At 43.7% G+C, this 22,351-nt stretch overlaps 1 protein-coding gene across 2 annotated transcripts in view; it reads right to left on the bottom strand.

The window, feature by feature from the left end:
- Window positions 1-4,516: 4,516 nt before the first annotated feature.
- LOC149438086 (class I histocompatibility antigen, F10 alpha chain-like) overlaps window positions 4,517-22,351 on the bottom strand; it is an 83,514-nt gene continuing 65,679 nt past the window's right edge. The window contains exons 4-8 of one of the 2 annotated variants that reach the window (XM_089660233.1): window positions 21,409-21,687; window positions 18,047-18,160; window positions 16,475-16,516; window positions 13,957-13,996; window positions 4,517-9,129 (exon numbers count right to left, since the gene is read on the bottom strand). In XM_089660233.1, the coding sequence (XP_089516359.1) occupies window positions 13,959-13,996; window positions 16,475-16,516; window positions 18,047-18,160; window positions 21,409-21,687 (473 nt within the window). In that variant the 3' untranslated portion in view covers window positions 4,517-9,129; window positions 13,957-13,958. The remainder of the gene's footprint in view (window positions 9,130-13,956; window positions 13,997-16,474; window positions 16,517-18,046; window positions 18,161-21,408; window positions 21,688-22,351) is intronic. The other variant, XM_089660234.1, reaches the window with a different exon arrangement.

Raw genomic sequence — 22,351 nt, 5'->3', positions numbered from 1 at the left:
CAGGCGATATTCAACAGTAATGAGATAATTCCAGAAAACCAAGAAAATACACCCAGACAGAGAGGAAAGAGAAAAGGAGAGAGGAGAAAAAAAAGGGGGGGGGGGAAGGAAAAGGGGGAGGGAAGGGAGACACCAGATGTAAAGATATTGAAGGAAGAGAGGAAAGAAAAGGAAGAAGGTCGGGTTACGGGCACGGCAACAGGTGGAGACAAAGTGATCATGAAAAAGGTGGATTTTTAAATGGTCCTGCCATACGGCCTTCTAATAGTTCTTTGTTTAATTTTTCCCTAACTATATGTGGAAATTGTGAAACGGACTTCAAATTGTTAACTAAAATACAACCTGATCCAGAAAATACAGGAACTGGAAACCGTTTGTAAAGCCTTCAGTTAAAAACTTGACTATCTCCTTGTTTGGATATTGTGATGGAGGGTAAGCGGGACAGAACACACAAGGCAGATGGCAAACACTTAAAGCTTTATTAAAACAGACAACAGTCACTGAATGGGGAGTAGTGCAGAGAGAGAGCCCAAAATACTTTGTAATTCAGCCCCGGTGGGCAAAGTTAAAGTCTCTACAGCAGTTTGTAATCCAACAGGGAGGTAAGAGGCAGTTCATAAACAGGTCAGACAACACAGGTGAACTTTGTAATCCAGCCCGGGTGGGCAAAGTTAAAGTCTCTACAGCACTTTGTAATCCAACAGGGAGGTAAGAGGCAGTTCATAACCAAGTCAGATAACACAGGAGAAGCATACACTCACGCAGGGCTGATGTGATAGTCCCAGATAGAGCTGGCAGCGTCTCAGACAAAGCTGGTGTGGTGGTCTCAGGCAGAGCTGATGTGGCTTCTGGGGTCCCCCTTACTCCAATAGAACTCAGGCAGAGTCTGGGCAACTAGAGTCCAGCCGCAGCTGGATCCCTCAGTGGCTGCACAGCAGAATGGAACATCGGGAGAAATGACATCTTAAACCCTGGGGCAGGACGAGAGATGGAAGGGGGTCATTACAGGATGACAATGGAGGGAAGGCCTTAATTGAGTTTAGGTACATTTTGGATGACAATGGAGGGAATGGATAGGAAAGGAAATACAGTAATTGAATTTGTAGCTGTAAACAGTAGGGCAGTGGGGAGGATATTACAGTTTGGCAGAAAAGCAGGTCGGACAGGATGGTCAAGGAAACACAGTAATTAGATTTGCAGCTGTAAACGGGATAACAGTGGGGAAGAATATACATTTGGATACAAATCAGGATGGGCAAGAAGGATAGGGAAGGAAACACAATAATTGAATTAGTTGCTGTAAACCGGATAATGGGGAGAATACACTAATTGAATTTGGGACCTTTTGTGGAGGGGGCGCGTTAATTACAGCTAGGGGCCTTTGGCACACAGGAGTAGAATACTAAAGGAACAAGGAATTAATAACTGGGAATTAATAACTGGGCTGGCAGAGAACCCATATCGTGACACTCTGGATCATTAAGCAGGAATTAATAATTGGCCGGGCCCCTATACCGTGACAGATATATTTCCAGCCAATTAAGCATGTTTGTTGATTTCACTGGTGTGTAAGCTTTTTGGAAAGTTATCTCTTTGGTTTTGAAATGCGACATTTAAGTACAGAGTGTTGTCCTGAACAAAAGGAGCGTTCATGTTTGTATTTACAAGAATTTCCCCACTTACACTGGGTTTCGTTAAAAGCAGAGCAGTAACCTCTTTATAAGGAGAGATGGCGGGTGTAGATTGTAGTGTTACATATGCAGCTTTTGTGGAAGAATCAGATTAAGCCACAATCCTACATCTTTCATTCCCCATTATAAAGAAGGGTAAATAGATCATTTTTGTCTAAAAGACTCGTCATAGTGATACCAACCTAATCCACCAAAGCTTTTCTATGCTTCCAACATGTTCCAAATGTTGGAATAAACCGCTGCAGTATTCTGGGTGTTTTTCGCCCAAAACACTAGAATAAATAGTGAAAGCCTGTAACCAATTGTTAAATGATCTCACCATTGGTCTCCGTCTGTCATCATCAGTTTTTTCATCCGATTTGTTTTCCAATTTATGTGTAAAATGGGAGTAAAGACAAAATAACAAAAAAAATCCCCTTTCCAAATATTTTCTTTTATCTGAGCTGAGAGATGATAACCTAGCGGCGATATTTCACAAGGCAGTGTCACCATGGTGACACTGTACTGCTAGGGTGACAGTATGTTAGAAAAAAAAACATAAATATAAAAAAAATAAATGTAAAAAAATGTTTAAAAAATTATAATTTTTGGTTATAAACTAATTTGGGTTATTTTTTTTCACTAAAAACATAACTGAATAAATTTTGGCCAAGATTTATGAAGAAAGATTATTTATTTGCAAAATGTTATAAAAAAAACACTTTTTTCAAAATTTTTGGACTTTTTCATTTATATAGGAAAAAAAATAAAAATAAAATCCCAGTGGTGAATAAATACCACCAAAATAAAGTTTTATCTGTCTAAAAAAAAGGCTAAAAAATTCATATGGGTACAGTGTTGCATGACCGCGCAATTGTTATTCAAAGTGCGACAGCGCTGAAAGCTGAAAATTGGCCCGTGGAGGAAGGGGGTGGAAGTGTCCGGACTGGAAGTGGTTAAAAAGAAATCTGGCACAAACTAGTAACAAATGCTATTTTTTCACCAACCAACAAAGAGCCCAAAATAAATGTTCCAGCTCCTGATGATGGCAGTGATATCACATATGTGTGTTATTTGTTGTTTGTACCCGTAGTACGGCCCAGAAACATTAGCGCACATTTTGCTTTTTTTTTTAATCCTACTTAAAATACACTGACCCTGACCTTTGACCCCAACCTTGACCCCCAAATCTAACCCTGATCTAGGGAGCTGCCAATCACAGACAATAAACATATTAGCCACATTTCAGGGATTATTTGTGGCGGCTGTTGAATGCTGAAACATTTGCACAGAAATTGTTTTCTGTATAGATCCCCTAAATTTCACTTCTCAATTCTGCAATTATTCTGGATCCACGACTCAATGAAAACACCAAAAGCTACCGGATCCCCATGAAAACAATGCAAACGGCATTCACTGAACAAGGTTTGGTAGCCTCTAGATTCCTCCAAATACAGGTTTCCCTTTAACAACTTGTCCTCCAGAGGATTTACCCCCCTTCCTGACCAGGCTATTTTTGCAATAACGCGTAGTGTTGCTTTAACTGACAATTGCGCGGTCATGCAACACTGCACCCAAATGAAATGTACGTCCTTTTTTCCCCACAGATAGAGTTCTCATTCGGTGGTATTTGATCGCCTGTTAGTTTTTTTTATTTTTTTCGTTTTAAAAAAAAAGACCAACAATTTTGAGAAAATAATATTTTTGACTTTTTGCTACTAAACATGTCCAGTAAAAAATAAAAAAAATCAAATTTCATCAAATTTAGGACAAAATGTATTCTGTGACATGTCTGCTAACAATAAGTGTAAATTAATTGCTTTATGTGAAAGTTATAGCAACTTATAGTAGGACTGCGGTGGGCATTCTGACACTGGGGGGAACTGACTTGGTGTCACTGACATCCTCAGTGACACCAATACAGTGATCAGTGCTAATAAAAAGCACTGACACTGTACTAATGGCACTGGGCATGAAGAGGTTAACATATGGGGTGATCAAAGGGTTAACTGTGTGCTGTGTTAGTGCTTTCCACTGTGTAAGCACACTGCTTTGTATGGCTATGCTATATAGAGCCATGCAAACCAGTGTGCAGGAGCTGACAGGGGAGAGAACTATATGGTTTACATACAGTTCTCTCCCGTCAGTAATGCTCCTCGATCACCGGGTGCTGGTGAGTAATCACCGGCCGGGACCCAGTGATTACCTGGAAATTCAAAATCACGCATATATACGTGATTTTGCGCACTCCTGCCACCCTGTATCAGTATATCTGTTATATGGCGGCAGGAAAGCGGTTAAAGAAGTTGTGCTTTAATATTCTTGACTTGATGGTAAATTCATATACTTTATGGTAGAAAGTCTTTTTTTCTGAGAACAAGTGAAGAGCAGTAGAGCTACTGATACACATCCCTGTGTCTATGCATGGCCGTGCTTTCATTTTACACAGGGTGTCATATCCCACATTTCTATACTGTGGGGACACCCATGGTGCTCCCCCAGGGACCGACTCATTATGGGCCAATCACTCGTACTGGAAAGAGAACCCCTTTAGTTCTGGCAGCCGGACTCTACTACACTCAACACACCATACATTATATCACGCTCACTAGAGGCTCAACGTCCCTAATACCACGGCAGACAAGTTCACAGATTTCACACATCGGCCCTTCCACTGCCCCACTATAGGACCCTTCTCAGCACAGACTGACTATACTGGAATGTGATTGGTCAATAGAGATTACTGCATGGCATCCTTTCTCTATGTGGTGCCTTACTGAACAAACCCAGTGTAGTTATTTGTGCCACCAGGGACCCCATCCCACAAATAAGAAACATATAGAAACTTGTTTAGAAAAGATTTATTGACAATGCAAATATGTAAGAAGGAAATTTACAATCATCTAAACATATCAATGTATTAAAATACAATTTATCTTGATTACATTGCAAAATTCTGCATAGATAACTGCCAGATTCACAAAACAGTTTTTTTTTGCAGGAAAGTAACGATGTTTACAAATAAAGACGGTCAAATTATTTTATAGAAATCTGTACTTGTAACTTGTTCATGCAGATTTGGCAATATATCTGTGAAGGGTGAAATGTATCCAGGTCATGGTATATCTAGCGGGGGTTAGCCTAGGTTCCCACTATGGATCACACGGATGCACACTGCATTCTGTACAATTCACGTGATTCAGTGCAGTGCAAGCTGACCAATTCATTTTGAATCCACTCAAATGGCACCCAAGTTCTGCACCAAGTCTGGAAATGCACTGCAACCAGATCACATGGTCATGTTGTACCCTGCAATCTGGCGCAGGATACGCACTGCATTTGTGACCTGTGTTTGTGGTGTCATTAACATTGCACTAACCCCCCTGCAGATCACAAGGGCAGTGCAGTTAGAATGCGGTGTGGGGAACCCACATGGATGGCGGATTTCCTGCACCGCATTCTAGTGTGAACCGGGCCTTAGTCACATGTAACTGGACTTGTTCTGTAATGTTTACATTTCACAGCCATCCAAGCAGCTTCTTATGTTGAGCAAAATGTAACTTAAAGAAGAATGATCACTTTTTTATACTAACGAGTTCCTTATGAGACAAAGTAAATGCAGCATTTTCCCATCTCCTTAGGTGTCCTGTAACACGAGCAGTGATGATGGAAAGGATGCCCCCTCTTGGCACACAGCCGCCCAACAACACCACTAGCAAGGAGACGGCTGCTTTCCCTACGACTGTCTCCAGCTCCCAGCACTTGTCTGAGGCAAGCACCAGCAATAACAATGCCGAGGGAAGGGAGGCGACACACATCACCTTCTTCTGCATTCCTCCTGCCTGTGCTTGCCTTGGACATGTGCTGTTAGTTGGAGGCAGGTGCTTGCTATCAAAGCAGTCATCTCCTTGCTCGCTGTGTTGTGTGGCAGCCATGCACTAAGGGGGGAGGGGCACCCTGTCTAACATCACAGCTAGTGTTCCGGGGCACCAAGGATGATGGGACACAGTACTACATGGACTCCGTCCTATCAGGAACTCCGTACTGTAAAAGATAGTGATAACTCTTCTTTATATGATGTGGAAAGGGCAGCAAATTCACCGTTCCTGACCACCCAAGACATGCACCCCTCAGGGCTGCACACATGCCACAGCCGCAATGTCAATGGTGACCCATTGAAGTGAATGGGGCTGTGCTGCACCTGCCCTGCAGTTGTGTGCAATGCATGCAGTTGCAGTGAAGTGGTTAGCCATTTTCAGGGTTAAAACAGGCAGAGAGGAGGTGACATATCCCATCCCAGCCGCCTGTCACTGCTTTTCAGAGGAGCAGCAAGCGCTGCCACATGTCCGGTCAAGCCCTAATAAGGCCGGTCTGTAATGTATACATCATACCCTCCTATATCTATGTCTGCTCCTTAGAAGGAACATCTGCTTCAGGACAGAAGGTTTGGGTAGACATGACAGCGAAATGATTCGCAGCTTCACAAATTATTTTTATTTCAAACCCAATAAATCCTCACAACATGTTCATGGTTTAGGCTCCGGATTGCTGTTGTCTAACGGGTGTCATCATAGAAGAAGAGAAAACCCCGCTGAACAATATGATGGGTTTAATATATTCAGGGCAGAAGGATGTTAGGCTGGGGGGATGTACGTCTTCATCCAATCACAACACATATAATGCTGACACATTTTTATATTTGGGGTCTCAAACACCCTGCTATCAGATATAATAGAGACTGCTACTTTCAGAGTTCAGGGCGAAGTGACAGGGTCTCTTTAAAGCTCACTCCCACAACTCATTTACACTTCCCTTTGCAGTGATACCCCACTCTGTTGAAGTCCCCCAAAAATACCGGGGTGTGGGACAGGATGTGACTTCTTCCCAGAATGCAGTGCTTGGGGATGAGCGACCAGCCAGAACACTGACAAGTGAGAGAGGAGGGTGACACCATCACCCTATAAAAGAGCCAATCCCATCTGACATGGAGCCTACACAGAGGTAAAGACTGCAAAACAATGGAGTCGGGGAAATGATGAGGTACGTTGGGTGGCCTTTAAATAGACCGTTACTTTGTTCTGAGCGGCAAAGTCAGATTCTCTTTATAGGGATCCTTTTGGCAATCAAAGTGTTCAAACATGTAGTAGATCATTAAAGTGACATGCCCTCACCAAGCCTGCTGCTGGATGGATTGCAGGATCAGTACACATTGAAAGTGGTTGCAAACCCTTACATATACCTAGTGAAGTGACTGGCCTCAGGTGATACACAGAGATGAAACAAATCCTCCTACATAAGTTGTACCTGTTTATCTGCAGTCTTCTCTACATGTATTCACAGTGCTGAATTTATAAAGCTTGTCTGAGAGTTCAGAAAAAGGGGACAGAGAACAGAAATTACACACAGCAGAGCTCAGTGAGGAGAGCTCTGAGAGTTGATTGGAGGGAACAAACCCCCCCACTCCACACAGCATATAGGTTTCAGAGCTGAGGCTATCAATCTGATGGAGCTCCCTCCCCATCACCATTTTTCTCTTGCCGTCAGGAAAACTTGTCATGATGACAGCACAGGAAGGAGGCAGCAGACAGAAATGACACTTAGTGCTCTTAATTGAGACAAGTACACACTATAGAGGGATGTGCTTTGTACATATTTCATGTCTGAGGTTTACAACCACTTTAACTGTCCACCTTGTATTTTACAATCTGCACCCCCAGCAAATCCCCCCATACAGTCACATACTGAGCATGATCATTTCCATCTCTCCAGCCCTGACTGTACACACTCCACTCCTGCACTCTCATTGGGTGGTGAACCCCACCCGAGTACCAGACCTGACCGTACAGAATATTGGCCATGATCCTTTTATTTCCCAGCAGGCATTGCCTGAACTCTCCCTGTCTGCAATGTTTATTCCACTAAAGTTTTGCTTTGTAATGTAAATGCTTCTTTATGACATAAAACATTTCTTAAAAAATAAACTGAGTATAAATGTGAACACAGTAAAGGACAAACACAACCCCATTGCAAAAGAAATTATTGATAGCAAAATGCTTGTATAATAGAAATCAGAGATCTTTAACAAAACCAACACCATACTGTATCAGCTGAACCCTTAAAGGGAACCTGTCATTATGAGCAGAAATCTAAAACATATTAAATGAAGGGTCTCTTTTCTACTGAAAGGGGTGGGATCTGTTATATTCTGAGCTCCTCTGCAGTCCTCCGACATTTCCCACCCATCCTCCCCATGTTGTTTGTCACAGCTACATTGATGACTTTTTACCTTGCCAATGTTGTGTGTTTTATACCCTCTGGGCCTTTGGTCAGTTGCACATCTTATAGTTAGAACAGGCATTTAACGGATGTTTCTGAAGTTCAGCGCTCACAGTTCATCTGCATAGATTTTGCTCAATTGTTAGTGTCACAGACCTGGGTTCCAAAAGTGCAGCAATGAGGGAGGTCGGCCGACATGCAAGGTATCACAGCCCATCACACATCTCTGAAAATCAACCAATAGGCTGGAAGATTGCTGCAAGAACCTCAAGTTCTCCAGTCCAGACAGGAGTGATAGCTGAACAAACACAAGCATGCTCTAATATACCTCAGCTGACACCAGATGTCAGACACCAACCTGCTAGGACTAGTAACTGAGGGGAGGACCTTGCTTGTTGTGGGAAGGAATGAGAGCAGAACTCGATTTGGGCAGCTAGAATACAGATTTCACAGCCTGTGCTGAGCGAATGACCCCCTGAGGTTAGTACACAGAAGGGAGACACTCAGCACTGGGGCCAGAAGACTGCTGATATCACTGTAGTAGCAGCAACAGCAGCTACTACAGCAATTTCCAGTGTTATACAGGGAGCGGTGAGGTATGTGATATACATACATACATTGATCTAAGCCAGGCCGATGTAACTGTGCAAGAAAAAGCAAACCTAGTATTCAACTTAATAATAAAATAGGATTTGTTCATTCTTCCCATCTACTCTGCAATACACAGATCTGATTTCACATATGGCAAAATCAGTTTAACAGAAATACTTTTAATAAACACTTTTTTTTTTGTTTATTATAGACAAAGTAGGGAAGAGTTGGGACTATAAAATTGTTATTGCTGTGTGGACCCTGTCAGGGAAATTTCCCTCCAATTCCTTTCTTTTGAGGAGTGTCAGACAGAACAGGAAGTATGATAAAATCGTTCAATCAGGTAATAGACACCAATAAAAATTCATCCATCCAAAATTAATACAGGAAGGGGAGGTCCTTAAACAGAATGCTAAAAATAAATTTATATCTAAAAATGATCCAAACATCCTGAACAAAGTGCTCATTATTCAATAGAAGACGGGTCCACCTGAAAGTAGAGAATAAAATGCTAAAACAAGCCGGCAGATTGAAAGCAGAACGGCTCAATATCTTCCGTCTCCTTGTTGATGATCTTCAGACAATTGTCATCCTGTAAAGACAAAGATTTTTATTTTTGGTTGTACTCCAATGTAAATGTTATAATATAAATGATAGAAGTCTTTGTACTAACTAGGACCTCTGATCTGACACTTTGTCACCTTTCTCTTGATGGGGCCCAATGTCACCAATGTAGAGGAGAATATGTGAGCTGATAGTATTAGTTATTGTAATATTTATGTTAAATAATTTTATATACCTTTAACTGCTTCCCACCCTCCCTATAGCAGAAGTACAGCTACAGGGCGGAATGGGCGTGCAAAATCACGTATATATACAGACGTGATTTTACAGTTCTGGGTAGGGGATGAGTCGGTGTTTGTCTAGCATCTCTGATGGGGGGTGGGGGTGGGAGAACTGTTTCTGTCAGCTCCTGCATACTGCTTTGCATGGCTATGCATAGCCCAGCCATGCAAAGCAGTGTGCTTACAGTGAAACACACACGCCATAGTAAAACAGCACACAGTTAACCCTTTGATCACCCCACGTTAACCCCTTCCTGCCCAGTGCCATTAGTACAGTGTCAGTGCTTTTATTAGCACTGATCACTGTATTGGTGTCACCAAGTCAGCTCCCCCCCAGTGTCAGAATGCCCGCCCCAGTCCCACTATAAGTCGCTGATAACCGCCATTGCTAGTAAAAATAAATTACAGTTTATATACCATCATTTGTAGGCGCTATAACTTTCACGTAAACCAATTAATTTACATGCATTGGGATTTTTTTTAGCACAGACATGTCGCAGAATACATTTTGGTCTAAATTTATGACAATTTGATTTTTTACAATTTTTTTTACTGGACATGTTTAATAGAAAAAAGTAAAAAATGTTGTTTCTTTCTCAAAATTGTCACTTTTTTTTATAGCACAAAAAATAAAAGAACACACAGGCGATCAAATATCACCAAAGAAAGCTCTACTTGTGGGGAAAAAAAGGACCTAAATTTAATTTGGGTACAGTGTTGCATGACTGTGTAATTGTCAGTTAAAATAATGCAGTGCCGTATCGCAAAAAAATGGCCTGGTCAAGAAGGGGGGTAAATCCTCTGGAGGGCAAGTGGTTAACATTTCACATATTTCCAGCGCTGCAATATACTGTATATTGTACAGTAAGTCCCTGGGTGGCAGGCTTGTAGACGGTGGATACAGTATGTGTCACGTTGGGTTTTCGCCTACACATGGTGAGGGGCTCCAGGGTTTGTGTCTAATATGAAGAAAACAAACTTCTATTCTCAGATCCTAAAATAAGTTCTATTGTCACACATATTCACTCTGCCCTGTTTATAGGCACTGCTGTGTCACACATTTCACAGAGCCTGCCTTCGGAACTGGGGGCTGGGAGGAGGCTTCTCAGGAGGTGGAGTCAGTACAAGAATCACTGCTTGCAAGCAGCAAGATACCATGGGATATGTAGTCCTTAGAAATGGAAAGCAAACAGCAGAGGAGAAGCTGCAAAGCATGCTGGGAATCCAGGAAGTTGTGGAAATTGAGGGCCAGCAGACAGGCATCACTCATAACAAGAAAGGAGATGTTTGAAGTACACTTATATTGGATTGTGAAGAATAACAGTTGGTTGTATTGTTATTACAATGCTGAGGTTATAAAATGAACGTTGTGACTATGAAACTCATCTAGATCTGATGATTCCATTATATTATCTGACATCTTCTATTAATGTATGAGATCCCCCCAAATGGATGTTTCAGTATTAGATATGGGAAGATGTCAAACTACTAATTCCTGATCTGGTGGCATACAGTAGGTGGACGGGTCCTCACACCTGGTGTATCTAATAGAAAGGTCTCATTCTCCCTGTAGGACAGACTTTCTCAATCTTTTCAACACAGAGGAACCCGACTCTCCGATCTCAGGGATCCCCTGCTAAAAATTCTATATCTACAACTCGTGATACATTCTTGTGATGGTCAGTGGGAAGAACGATCCTTACATTTGTGGTCATTGGGAGGACTTAGCCCCTTATAGATAGCTATAAAGATCAATGGTGTCAGTGGGAATCTGAGAGGCTCATTGATCAAGGAACCCCTAACCACCTCTGGAGGAACCTTTTTTGGGAAACCTTGCTGTAGGATCCTATTTATATTTCTGCACAGAGAGTGTTCATGCAGCTCTCAGACTCTATGGGAAGGGAGGTGAAGCTGTGAGCTCCAGCCCACCAATCAGATTTGGGTGGAGTGACACTTTGGCAGCCATTGATACAATATTTTCCTCCTTCACATGAAATCAAAAAAGGTGTAACACTAGAGCTATATTTTATGCGTTTTTGCTTATTTTGATAGTATTTTGTTTAGTTCACTAAAGGTAATGCTACACAACACAAATCTTACCACAGACATGAAAATTTACTGAACACAGGACACAATTCACTAAGCGGTACCTTACCACATCCGAGTATGCAGTAGGATTTTATCAAGTCATGCGGTATTTTAGTTGTGAAAACTATGCGTTAATGTTTCAGCTGTCAGAGGGGTTTCCCACTGACAGCTGAATGTAAAAGAATTGCCAGCAATTCAAAAAATAATTTATAAAATGGTGTGGGGTCCCCCTCCTTTCATACCAAGCCCTTCGGGTCTGGTATGGATTTTGAGGGGAACCCTCATGACAGAATTTAAAAAAGAAATGGGGGCCCAAAGTCCATACCAGACTCTTATCCAAGCATGCAGCCTGGCAAGTCAAAAAAAGGAAGGGGGGGGGGAGGCGGGACGAGCGAGCGCCCCCCCTCCTGAACCATACCACATGCCCTCAACATGGGCCTCTTCCCACAATCCTGGCCGGTTGTTGTGGTGGTCTGAGGACAGGGGGCTTGTCGGAATCTGAAAGCCCCCTTTAGCAAGAGGGCCCCCAGAAACCGAACCCCCCCCCCCCCCCCATGTGAATGAGTATGCTGTACATGGTACCACTACCCATTCACAAAAAAAAAAACTAGTGTGAAAAATGACAGGAGACAGTCTAAGTAAAATAAAAGAATGTCCCCCGAAGTAGATCCAATGTCAATCACAATGCCCACCACCTGAAAACAGAAAAAAGGAAGAAAAAAGGCTCTCCTCTCGACGTTGGCTCCCGCTGTCTAACTGCTCCGTTGGCTTGACAGTTCTTAAAGCCGAGTTCCACTCATTCTGTCAAAAAAACTGTAGCTGCTGACTTTTAAAAAACAGCCACTTACCTGTTCCTAGGTATCTCCCCCCGCAGCCTGTTTCATAGGCCGTCCTGTATTCCAGGAGGCCGGCATCTTCAGTGCGGGCACCCGGCTGTGATAGCTTGCGGCTTCACAGCCGGGTACCTACTGCGCATGCGCGAGAAGCGCTGCGCTTCCTGAATGGTCCTGTAGTTTTCTGGGACCTGTCACGTGTCCCAAAAGACTACAGGAAGGGATCGCCTAGGCGATCAGACCGGAAGTGGGAGCGGTACCTGTCAAATTCGGGTACCTGCTCCCCAAAGGTGCCAATCTTTAATGGGGAGCAGTGCTTAAAGTGGAACTTCGTCTTCTGGGTGGAGCTCCGCTTTAAATATGTAAGGGGTAGGGCTGCCCAGCGACATCATGTATGTGACCTCGCCCCCTTGTGACATCATCCGCCCCTTACATTTTTAAGAACTGTCAAGCCAGCGGAGCAGTCGGATGGCGGGAGCCAGCGTCGACAGCAAAGCCTTTCTTTAATTTATTTTTTCAGGTAGCGGTGGCAGTGGGCATCGTGATTGACGTTGGATCTATTTTGGGGGACATTCTTTTATTTTTCTTCTTCTAACAAAGGACTTGTCAAAGACTGTTACCTGTCTTTTTTCACACTAGTTTTTTTTTTGTGAATGGGTAGGTAGTGGTACCATGTACTGCATACTCATTCACATGGGGGGGGGGGACTGGATCTGGGGGCCCTGAAGCACCCTCCCATGTTGAGGGTATGTGGTCTGGTATTGTTGAGGAGGAGGAGGGGGGGGGGGGGCAGGAGGGGGGGGGGTCGCTTGCCCCCCCCCCCCTCCTGACCTGCATGCCTGGATAAGGGTCTGGTATGGATTTGGGGAGGTGGGGTTAACTTTGGCATGGGGGTTCCCCTTAAAACCCATTCCAGACCTGAAGGGCTTGGTATGGATGGATGGAGGGGGGCAATTAATGGCCGGCAATTTATTTTTTTTATTTTTTACATTCAGCTGTCAGTGGGGAACCCCGCTGACAGCTGATGACTCTTAGATTGTTAAGGAATGGGTGGCAATGGAGTCCTTAACAACCCATGACAGTACTGACCGATATCAGTACATACCGCATGCCTGGACCACTACTTAAATTACCGCATGCATTTAATTATTTTTTCCTTTTCTGAATTGACTGTAAAGATCTTTTTATGCCGTATTTACCGAGTGTTTTTGCAGTACATACCGCATACTAGCAATAGTGAATTGACATTTTCAGTATCACATGTGATATGTGGTCATGTGACTGACTTAACTCATCCGATGAACTTTAGTGAATTGTGCCCACACTTTCATAAAGAATATCAGATGGAGTTTTTTCTCCTCAAAATATCACTCAGGTTGGCAATAGATGTGAGTTTCAATGAGATGTCTACTGAGAAGAGCAGGGAGAAAATCTGTTCAAGGTGGTGATAAGGGAACATATGAAATAATATAGGGTGGTAATTAAATAAACAGATAATGTTCAATTCATGAGGATAAAGAAAGATGTCACAGCAATGTGATAATCAGTGACATAGAATACAAACATGCGTACTACTGTACATAACTAGACAGGAGACAGACTTATAATAGTAATACAAAGCAGACAGCTGGGTAATGACATTCAGGGACTCACATTCAGTTGTTGGAGGAGTTAGGAGCATTCTCTTCATTGTCTGCAGATAGAATGTGTTGGTAACTATGGTTAGTTTCAGCCTACAGAAATATGAATGCCTGCCCTCAGACAGCCTCTTGCACACAGATAGTTTGACCCATCAGTACCAATTCCCACAGGAATCCTGTGATCGGGGCATACGTCCACCCGCCATGTCATTTTACCTGCCATAGATCTGACCGGCTGCTGGCAGCAGAGCAGGATGCTGCACCTATGCCTCCCGGGAGTCCAAAAACACAGATCTGATGCTGATGGGCCAAAGCACCCGTGTGCATGTAGCCTGACCAAACAGAGAAAATTCTGAAGAAAGCAGGTAAGTCATTGACCTCTATCACACCATGTATGTATGAATTGGCAATTAGGAAATATATATCATAACAGGTGATGGGACGAGCAAAATCACATTTTCACTACTTCATGCTGAATGAAACATTCCCTTTCTTCCCCCACAATGTCTATCTCACCCATCACTCTACCCTTTACAACTGTCACTTAACCCGGCCATGGACGGAGAGATTTTCTTTCCTGCAAAGTCGCTTGACAGCCGGATTGTACTCAGGTTGATCGATCAATCAACTCGGTTACATTCAGCCCGCTCATACATGGTTCAAATCTTGGCTGGTTTAGCAGGGACCGGCCAAGATTTGAACCGACAATGGTCAGCTTTACTCATAGTATCTTTAAGGATGCCAAACCTACAGAGAAGCAAAGGAAGGCTCGCAGTAACTCTCCTACTCCCTTTACCCCCCGAGGTGATCAGTCCATCTACGTGTATGTACAAAATATCATTCACAGAGCACCAATAGAGAAGGATGAATGAAAGACAATGAAGAATAAATGGATCTCACTTCTATCCACACTGCAGGTCCCAGTGAATTGGGACGTATAGGAAACCTCTGGTGGATGGAGATCTCGGTGTGTTCCTACATGGGGGGTACCAAGCAGAGACTCACTTTGGAAAGAGGCTCCGATAGGATTTGTAGGACATCAAAAGTGCCCCACTATGCCCACCCAGATATTTTTTTTTCCTGCTGCTAAAAGCTTCTAAAAGTCTATGTGTGCATGGACACATAGGATAACATGGAGGGCTGTTTTGAAGAAAAATAAAAAATAATATCGCCTGACACCCCTAAACGTGGCTGTAAAAAAAAAACGCCCTGTGTGCATGAGGCCTTATAAAGAAAAAAAAACAAAAAAAAATGTATTTATAATGGTTTTTATATCTATACACAAATGTTTTGACTTTCATTTATATTTTAACTACTTGCCGACCTCAGATAGCTGAATGACGGCTACACTGCGGCTGGCCAGTTCTGGGTGGACGTCATATGACGTCCTCCCAGAACGCGCTCTCCTGCGCGCCCCCGGCGATCTCCGTGATCGCTGTGTCCTACGGACACAGCTGATCACGTGATGTGGTAAAAGGCCAATCACCGCGGCCTTTTACCACGTGATCAGCCGTGTCCAATGACACGCTGATCACCGGGAAATGCAATTGCCGGTTCTCGGCTGCACTTTCCTCATGCTGTCAGATCGTGAGGAAAGTACTGCCGAGAAACGGCAGTTGTCAGAGCAGGGATCGGCACCGATCGGTGCCCAGCAGTGCCACCCACAAGTTCCGCCCACCTGTGCCCAGCAGTGCGCTCACTAGCTCCGCCCACCTGTGCCCAGCAGTGCACCCATCTGTGCCCAGCAGTGCACCCAGCAGTGTCACACACCTGTGCCCAGAAGTGCCACCTACCTGTGCCCAGCAGTGCTGCCAATCAGTGCCACCTGTCAGTGCCCAGTGGTTGTGCCAATCAGTGCCCAGCAGTGCTGCCAGTCAGTGCCACCTATCAGTGCTATCAGTACCCATCATCAGTGTCGCCTATCAGTGCCGCCTATCAGTGCTGCCTATCAGTGCCCTTCAGTGCTGCCTATCAGTTCTCATCAGTGCTGCCTCATCAACGCACATCAGTGAAGGAGAAAAATTACCTGTTTGAAAAATTTTATAATAGAAAGAAATTTTTTTTTTTTTCAAATTTTTTGCAATTTTTGTTTATAGCGCAAAAAATAAAGTACCCAGCGGCGAGTAAATACCACCAAAAGAAAGCTCTATTTGTGAGAAAAAAATGATAAAAATTTCATATGGGTACAATCTTCCATGACCGCGCAATTGTCAATCAAAGTGCGACAGCGCTGAAAGATGAAAATTGGCCTGGTAAAGAAGGGGGTATATGTGCCCGGTAGGCAAGTGGTTAAACTGAATGGGTTGTTTTACAAGGGAGGGTTCACATTTACTTTAATGAACTGGAAAATAGATCATCACAGAATGAACCCGCAGCATGCAATCTGTTCCTAGATCATTTTCACTCCTGTCCCCAGTGCGATCTCTGTAAACAATGTTGCCTCAATATCAGATCAATATGCATCACTCTACAGCTCAGCCCCCATAATATAACACTGCGGAGGGGACAGAACACATAATAATGTTACTTACTGGGAGCCGGAACATAAATATTGCGATCAGCAGGCGTCTTTCCTAAAGTAAACCAGAATTTGATACATTAGGAACCAGAAAATTGTTTTTGAAACTCTTCATATATAATAAGTCACGCAAATATCTCTAATTAATTATCACATTAAAAAGTATACATCTCTATTCTGTATTTGCTGGTACTTTGTTTTTAATGAAGTGGAGACCTTCGGATGGTTTTCACTGATGCTGGTCGGTGAGATTTCCTGTTACAAATGACATCAATGGTCTTCACAAATTGCCCTAAACTTTAGATAATCCTGACCAATATCTGTACAATATCTGTTCCAGCCGTTTGCCTGTGTTACCGGAGCCACCCTGGACTTCACTGTGAGGGACGCGGTTTATGAGGATAATAGCAGGAAGCTGTTCTTGTTGTGAACTGTTTACTGAAGTGATGATTCTCAGCCAGACTTCTAATAGAGACTATACTATACAGCCACATGTTACCATGACTGAGCCACATAGACATTGCTGGGAGGACTCCATGTTAGTGCAGCTTTCATCATCTATTGTGTATTATTCTGCAGAGTATTCATGCTTTCCCCATTCTGGACCTGTTTTGTATTATAGATTCTAACATTGTACCTGTTTAGGCTGGCCATACATTATACAATTTTCCTTTAGATTTACCAAAACCATATCATATGAGGTCAAAGCTAAACACTTTCAATTTGTATGCAATCAGGCAGGCCCTTGCACTACATACTGTAGGTGAAGGTAGATCTAAAGGAAATTGAACAAGAAAATTGTATAATGTATGGCCAGCTTTAGTGAACTGCAATTTACAGCCACCGTCTGGCCAATTACCAATTCTGTTACAACTTTAAATTCTAACATACTGAACTAGGGACTGTAATTAGAGAGCTTGCTTTTAGAAATGTTTGATAACAGAACCATATGAAGGCCTTTAAAAGGGATACTAAAAGGTTCTTTTTTTTTTAAATAAAATAACAAACATGTTATACTTACCTGCTGTGTGTAGCGGTTTTGCACAGAGCAACTTGGATCTTTCTTTTCTTGGGTCCCCTACCGGCGTTCCTCCTTTCTGTCGGGTGTCCCCCATAGCAAGCAGCTAGCTATGAGGGCACCCGAGCAGTTGTGTTCCCAATTCGTTGCTCGGTGTGTCCATTCACACATGGAGCTGTGGCTTGGCCCCCCCCCCATTGGCTGACTGGCTATGATTGACAGCAGTGGGAGCCAATGGTTACCGCTTGCTGCCTCAGCCAATGAGGAGGCAGAGACCCGGGGCAGCCAAGGCTGTTGAGCACATCGCTGGATCTCAATGGGGTTCAGGTAAGTAATGAGGGGGCTGGGGGCACTGCTGCACACAGGTTTTTTCCTTTCATGCGTAGAATGCATGAAGGCAAAAGATCCTTGAGCCTTTACAACCACTTTAAATTTCCCTCTGTGCCGACACATCATTTTCTTCGTTGTCCGTATACAAGGGCTTCCTGCTGATCAGTGTGTAGGACTCATGTCTGGTTCTCCTATATGATGAATAGAGCTCTGGTGTGTAATGTGCAGTAATCTCACCTAAAACGGAGCGTTTCCTGTATATGATGACTCCAATAACGGCCCCGATAATCAGCGCTACAGCAACGACCACAACAGCCCCGATAATTATAGGAGTATTGTCCTTAGGGGGATCTGGGGAAACACAGAAGTAACATGATGTGAGATCTACTGACAGTCTTGTGTATTTAGTCCCAGAATCAGCTGATTGCAGGTCATAGAAGCACATTGTTCCTGCATTGTTCCATCATATCATTACAAGTGCACATTATAATTCACTAAATGAGATATAATGGTCTATAATGAAGAAACAGACTCACACATGGATGATGTCAGTGCCAGGAGGATGGATTTGAGCACAGCCAGGTCCACAGAGATTTGGGTTTGTGGAATGTGTAGAACAGACCTGACACTTCATAAACATGTGTGCGGTGTTGGGGGGGAACATGAAGGATAACAATCACCAGTCCACCATAAATAACACAGTGCAGTCAGCAGGCATTAGTGTGATCATCGTGGAAGGAACACCTCGGGAAGGGTGCAAATTCTTCCAAATCATTTACAAAGAGAAGGTGTGCTAAAGAGATTCTATATACAGTATTGTGAAGGGAGTCACTTTGGGTGGGGGGCCCATGGAACACCGCTCACTTTGGAGGGGTGGGGAAACCCCTGTCTCAGCTCCCCATATCCCTCTTATGTGTAAGTCACCCTGTGCCTGTTAGGGGTGCAGGGTGAAATGTCCTGATATTGTGTAGACATGTATAGGTGGGGTGGGGGGTTGTTCATTGTTTAATGCCATGTGGTTGTATCCCTTTGTTCTATTGTGTGTCTTGCTTGGGAGCAAACTATTATGGGATGTATGTACTTGTATATTGGCTTGGTGGGGGGTGTCTGCTGATGTGTCTCTGGTCACTAGATTTGGTTTGCCCCGCCCTGTGTCCTTATGCAGGGAGGGGAGAATTATTCCCTTGAATGTATATATCTTGTGTCTGTGTTAAAATAAAGCAGTATATTTCCTGGTTTAATACAAGACTGGTGTTGTCTATTCTTGTATGGTCAGCGGTGGTGTCCGTGGATCTGTGTTTGGACAGGGAAGCGGGAGTTTAACGGAAATACCCAAGTGCAGTCAGGGTCCGGTTCCGTTACATTGGTGGCAAGCAGTGGGATTGTGCTTCCAAGCTGTGAACACGTCCAAACCAAAACCGGGATTCAAGATGAGGAAAGATGACCTCATTGCACAAAAAAAGGTCCTGCACCATTACTATAAAGCCCAGCTACAGGAGTTAGTCAACATCTACCCCTGTAGTGGGAGTAGGTCTAGGGGGTAGAATCAAACAATATAATTAACCCTCACCCCCAGTCCAGTGTTGTCCTCTTCTCCACCCAAAGCTCCAGCCTATGTGAGGTCTTTTCACTATTAACTGTCCATGGAGGGGGCAAGAGTGTGACCACGGCCATGAGCAGCTTAGCCACTTCTGGAGTTTCTGGTGGTTGTACCGGAGTGATTCCTGCAGCTGCAGGCATCCCCCCGATACAGATTTTTAGAGCTGGCGGTCGGCTCTCTTGTAAAAGCAATTGGAGGGGCTAATTAGCCGCTCAATTGCTTGCACAAGAAGCAAGAAGGGAGCCCCCCCACCCCTCCCGCTGCCTTCCACTGCTCTCTCGGGATTTCCCATCCCACCGGGAGTCCAGAGCAACCAGCCGGTGTGTCCAACATTTACTTGGCTGTCATGCTGACCCTCTGGTTTCATTATTTTCTATGTTATTGACCTGGAACAAAATATGCAAATCAACTAAGTCAGAGTAAAATTTGGACTCTTCATTTGTATACCTGTTCTAGGTTTGTGAAGCCAAAAGGGTCAGTGTGACAAACAGGCAATTATCAACCAGTCAGCAATGGCAGCCTCTATGGCCTCCTTTAAAGTGTTACAAATCCCAGTACCCTGCATTCACTATATCTGGTCTTCCCGAACCCTGCATTCACTATATCTGGTCTCCCCAGACCCTGCATTCACTATATCTGGTCTCCCCGGACCCTGCATTCACTATATCTGGTCTCCCCGGACCCTGCATTCACTATATCCGGTCTCCCCGGACCCTGCATTCACTATATCTGCTCTCCCTGGACCCTGCATTCACTATATCCGGTCTCCCCGGACCCTGCATTCACTATATCCGGTCTCCCTGGACCCTGCATTCACTACATCTGATCTCCCACAGTACACACAACATGGAAATGCAATTATTTTAGCAAATATAAACTACTTAATACTTTTTCTCACCAGCAGTATGTAGCAGTCTTGTGACTTCTATCAATGTCTGGCCGAGCACTGGCTAATCTTATAGGAGGAGTTTTCATTCTCCTCTGACTATCCTACAAAGCTGCATAACCCCTGATTCTCTGTCTGGACAGCGCTGATTGGCCCTGTGCTGATCACATGCAGCCTCCCAAAAGAAAAAACAAAAATGAAAAACACACCTATCAATACACAGTAAACAGAACATGTGTAGACTTGCCACTGCTGCTCTATCTATAGCTGATGGATTGGGGACAGCAAAAAAAGGGCAGGATCAGAGAAGACAGGATCAAACAGCCTTTTTTACACAAGGCAGAGGATTACCCTCTTAAGTTCCACAGTGAGTATAACAAGCATGATTTACAACATATACAGACTGATTTTTACTGTTGTGGGTTTAGTAACACTTTATCTGTAAATTCTCAGTTATGTATGAACTAACCCTTTAAATCCAGAGTTACCGAGGTACAAAAGAAGAACAAATCCCTCCATTGGCAATGTTACAGAACAGAACATGGGAGAAATACTTTTACTAATGATTAATATATCAAGAACAATATATCTTATATATCTGACAGTGATCATTGGTACAATATGAAATGATGACATGCCAATGACATGGAGATTCTGGAATTTTCTACAGATAACCATACAAAGGCAGATCCTTCATTGTAAATGGATTTCAAATCTCAACAAATCCCCGACCAGCCACAGTGCAGGAAATACTACCCCAGATACTGCTGTGTAGGTCTGAATGCTATTTATGTATCTCAGTACTTTGTTTTGTTCCTCGGTTGCACTCGTTCTCATTCATTTAGTGACATAAACACAGCCGGCTTATTACAAAGGATGTTTCCATTTTAGCATTACTTGTGATAAACACACAGGGGGAGATTTACTAAAACCGGAGCACTCAGAATCTGGTGCAGCTGTGCATGGGAGCCAATCAGCTTCTAACTTCAGCTTGTTCAATGAAGCTTTGACAATAAACCCTGGAAGCTGATTGGTTTCTATACAGAGCTGCACCAGATTTTAGTAAATAACCCCGCGGTGTATGGACAGATAGCAGAAGTCCTACTTACTCACCCCATTTCACACTGAGAGTCTCATCCCCCAGGCTGCTGTGGTCCACATGACAGGAGTATGTGTCTCCCTCCTTGGTTGGGACTTCCACACTGACTCTGGTCTGATAGGTGCCATCAGGATGGGGGAGAATTGGAGTCATTTCATCTGAAGGAACATGGTCCTCCCCATTCCTCATCCACTTCACATCCACAGGTCGGGGGTGAAACCCGTACACCAGGCACTGAAGTCTGGTCACATCATCCGACTGACGACGGCCCCACACCTTCACCTCTGGACGCACTGAGAGAGAGAAAACAAGGTATGTGATCTACTGACAAATGTAATCCATGTTCTCCTAGTTCTAGTTTTTGTAAAAAAAAAATCCCAACAAGTATATATTGATTAGTTTGTGCAAAAGTTATAGCATCTATAAACTATGGTACATAAAGGATTTTTTTTTCATACTTGTAATGGCGGTGATCAGCAGCTTATAGCGGGACTGCGATATTGCGGTGGACATTTTTACACTAACTGACATTTTGTGGGAACCAGTGACACTAATACAGTGATCAGTGCTAAAAATATGCACTAACACTGTACTAATGACACTGGCTGGGAAGGGGTTAACATCTAGGGTGATCAAAGGGTTAAGTGTGTGCCTAGCTATGTGCTTGGTGTACACTAAGTGGTGCTTTTACTAGGGGAAGTGATGGATCGTGTTCTCAGCTCTGCAGAGAGACATGATCAAGGCCGTCTTAAACCTGTTTCCATCTGGCCAATAGCAGAATGATGTCCGAGCGGGACTTTCATCAAGTGGGCGTCATGACGTTCTTCCGGGATCGCGCTGCACTGTGCTCTGTACCTTCGACCCATCCAATGACAGATCTGTGTACCGGCCCATTGCCAGTACCATGTGACCTGCTGTGACCAATCACAGCAGGTCACATGATAATTGTAAACAATG

This window comes from Staurois parvus, unplaced genomic scaffold (genome assembly GCF_062004578.1).
Source record: "Staurois parvus isolate SC_StPar_1 unplaced genomic scaffold, SC_StPar_1.0 ptg001220l, whole genome shotgun sequence".
Classification (NCBI taxonomy): Eukaryota; Metazoa; Chordata; class Amphibia; order Anura; family Ranidae; genus Staurois; species Staurois parvus.
Note: the sequence above shows the minus strand (reverse complement) of the source record. Positions and strands in the feature narration are given on the sequence as shown.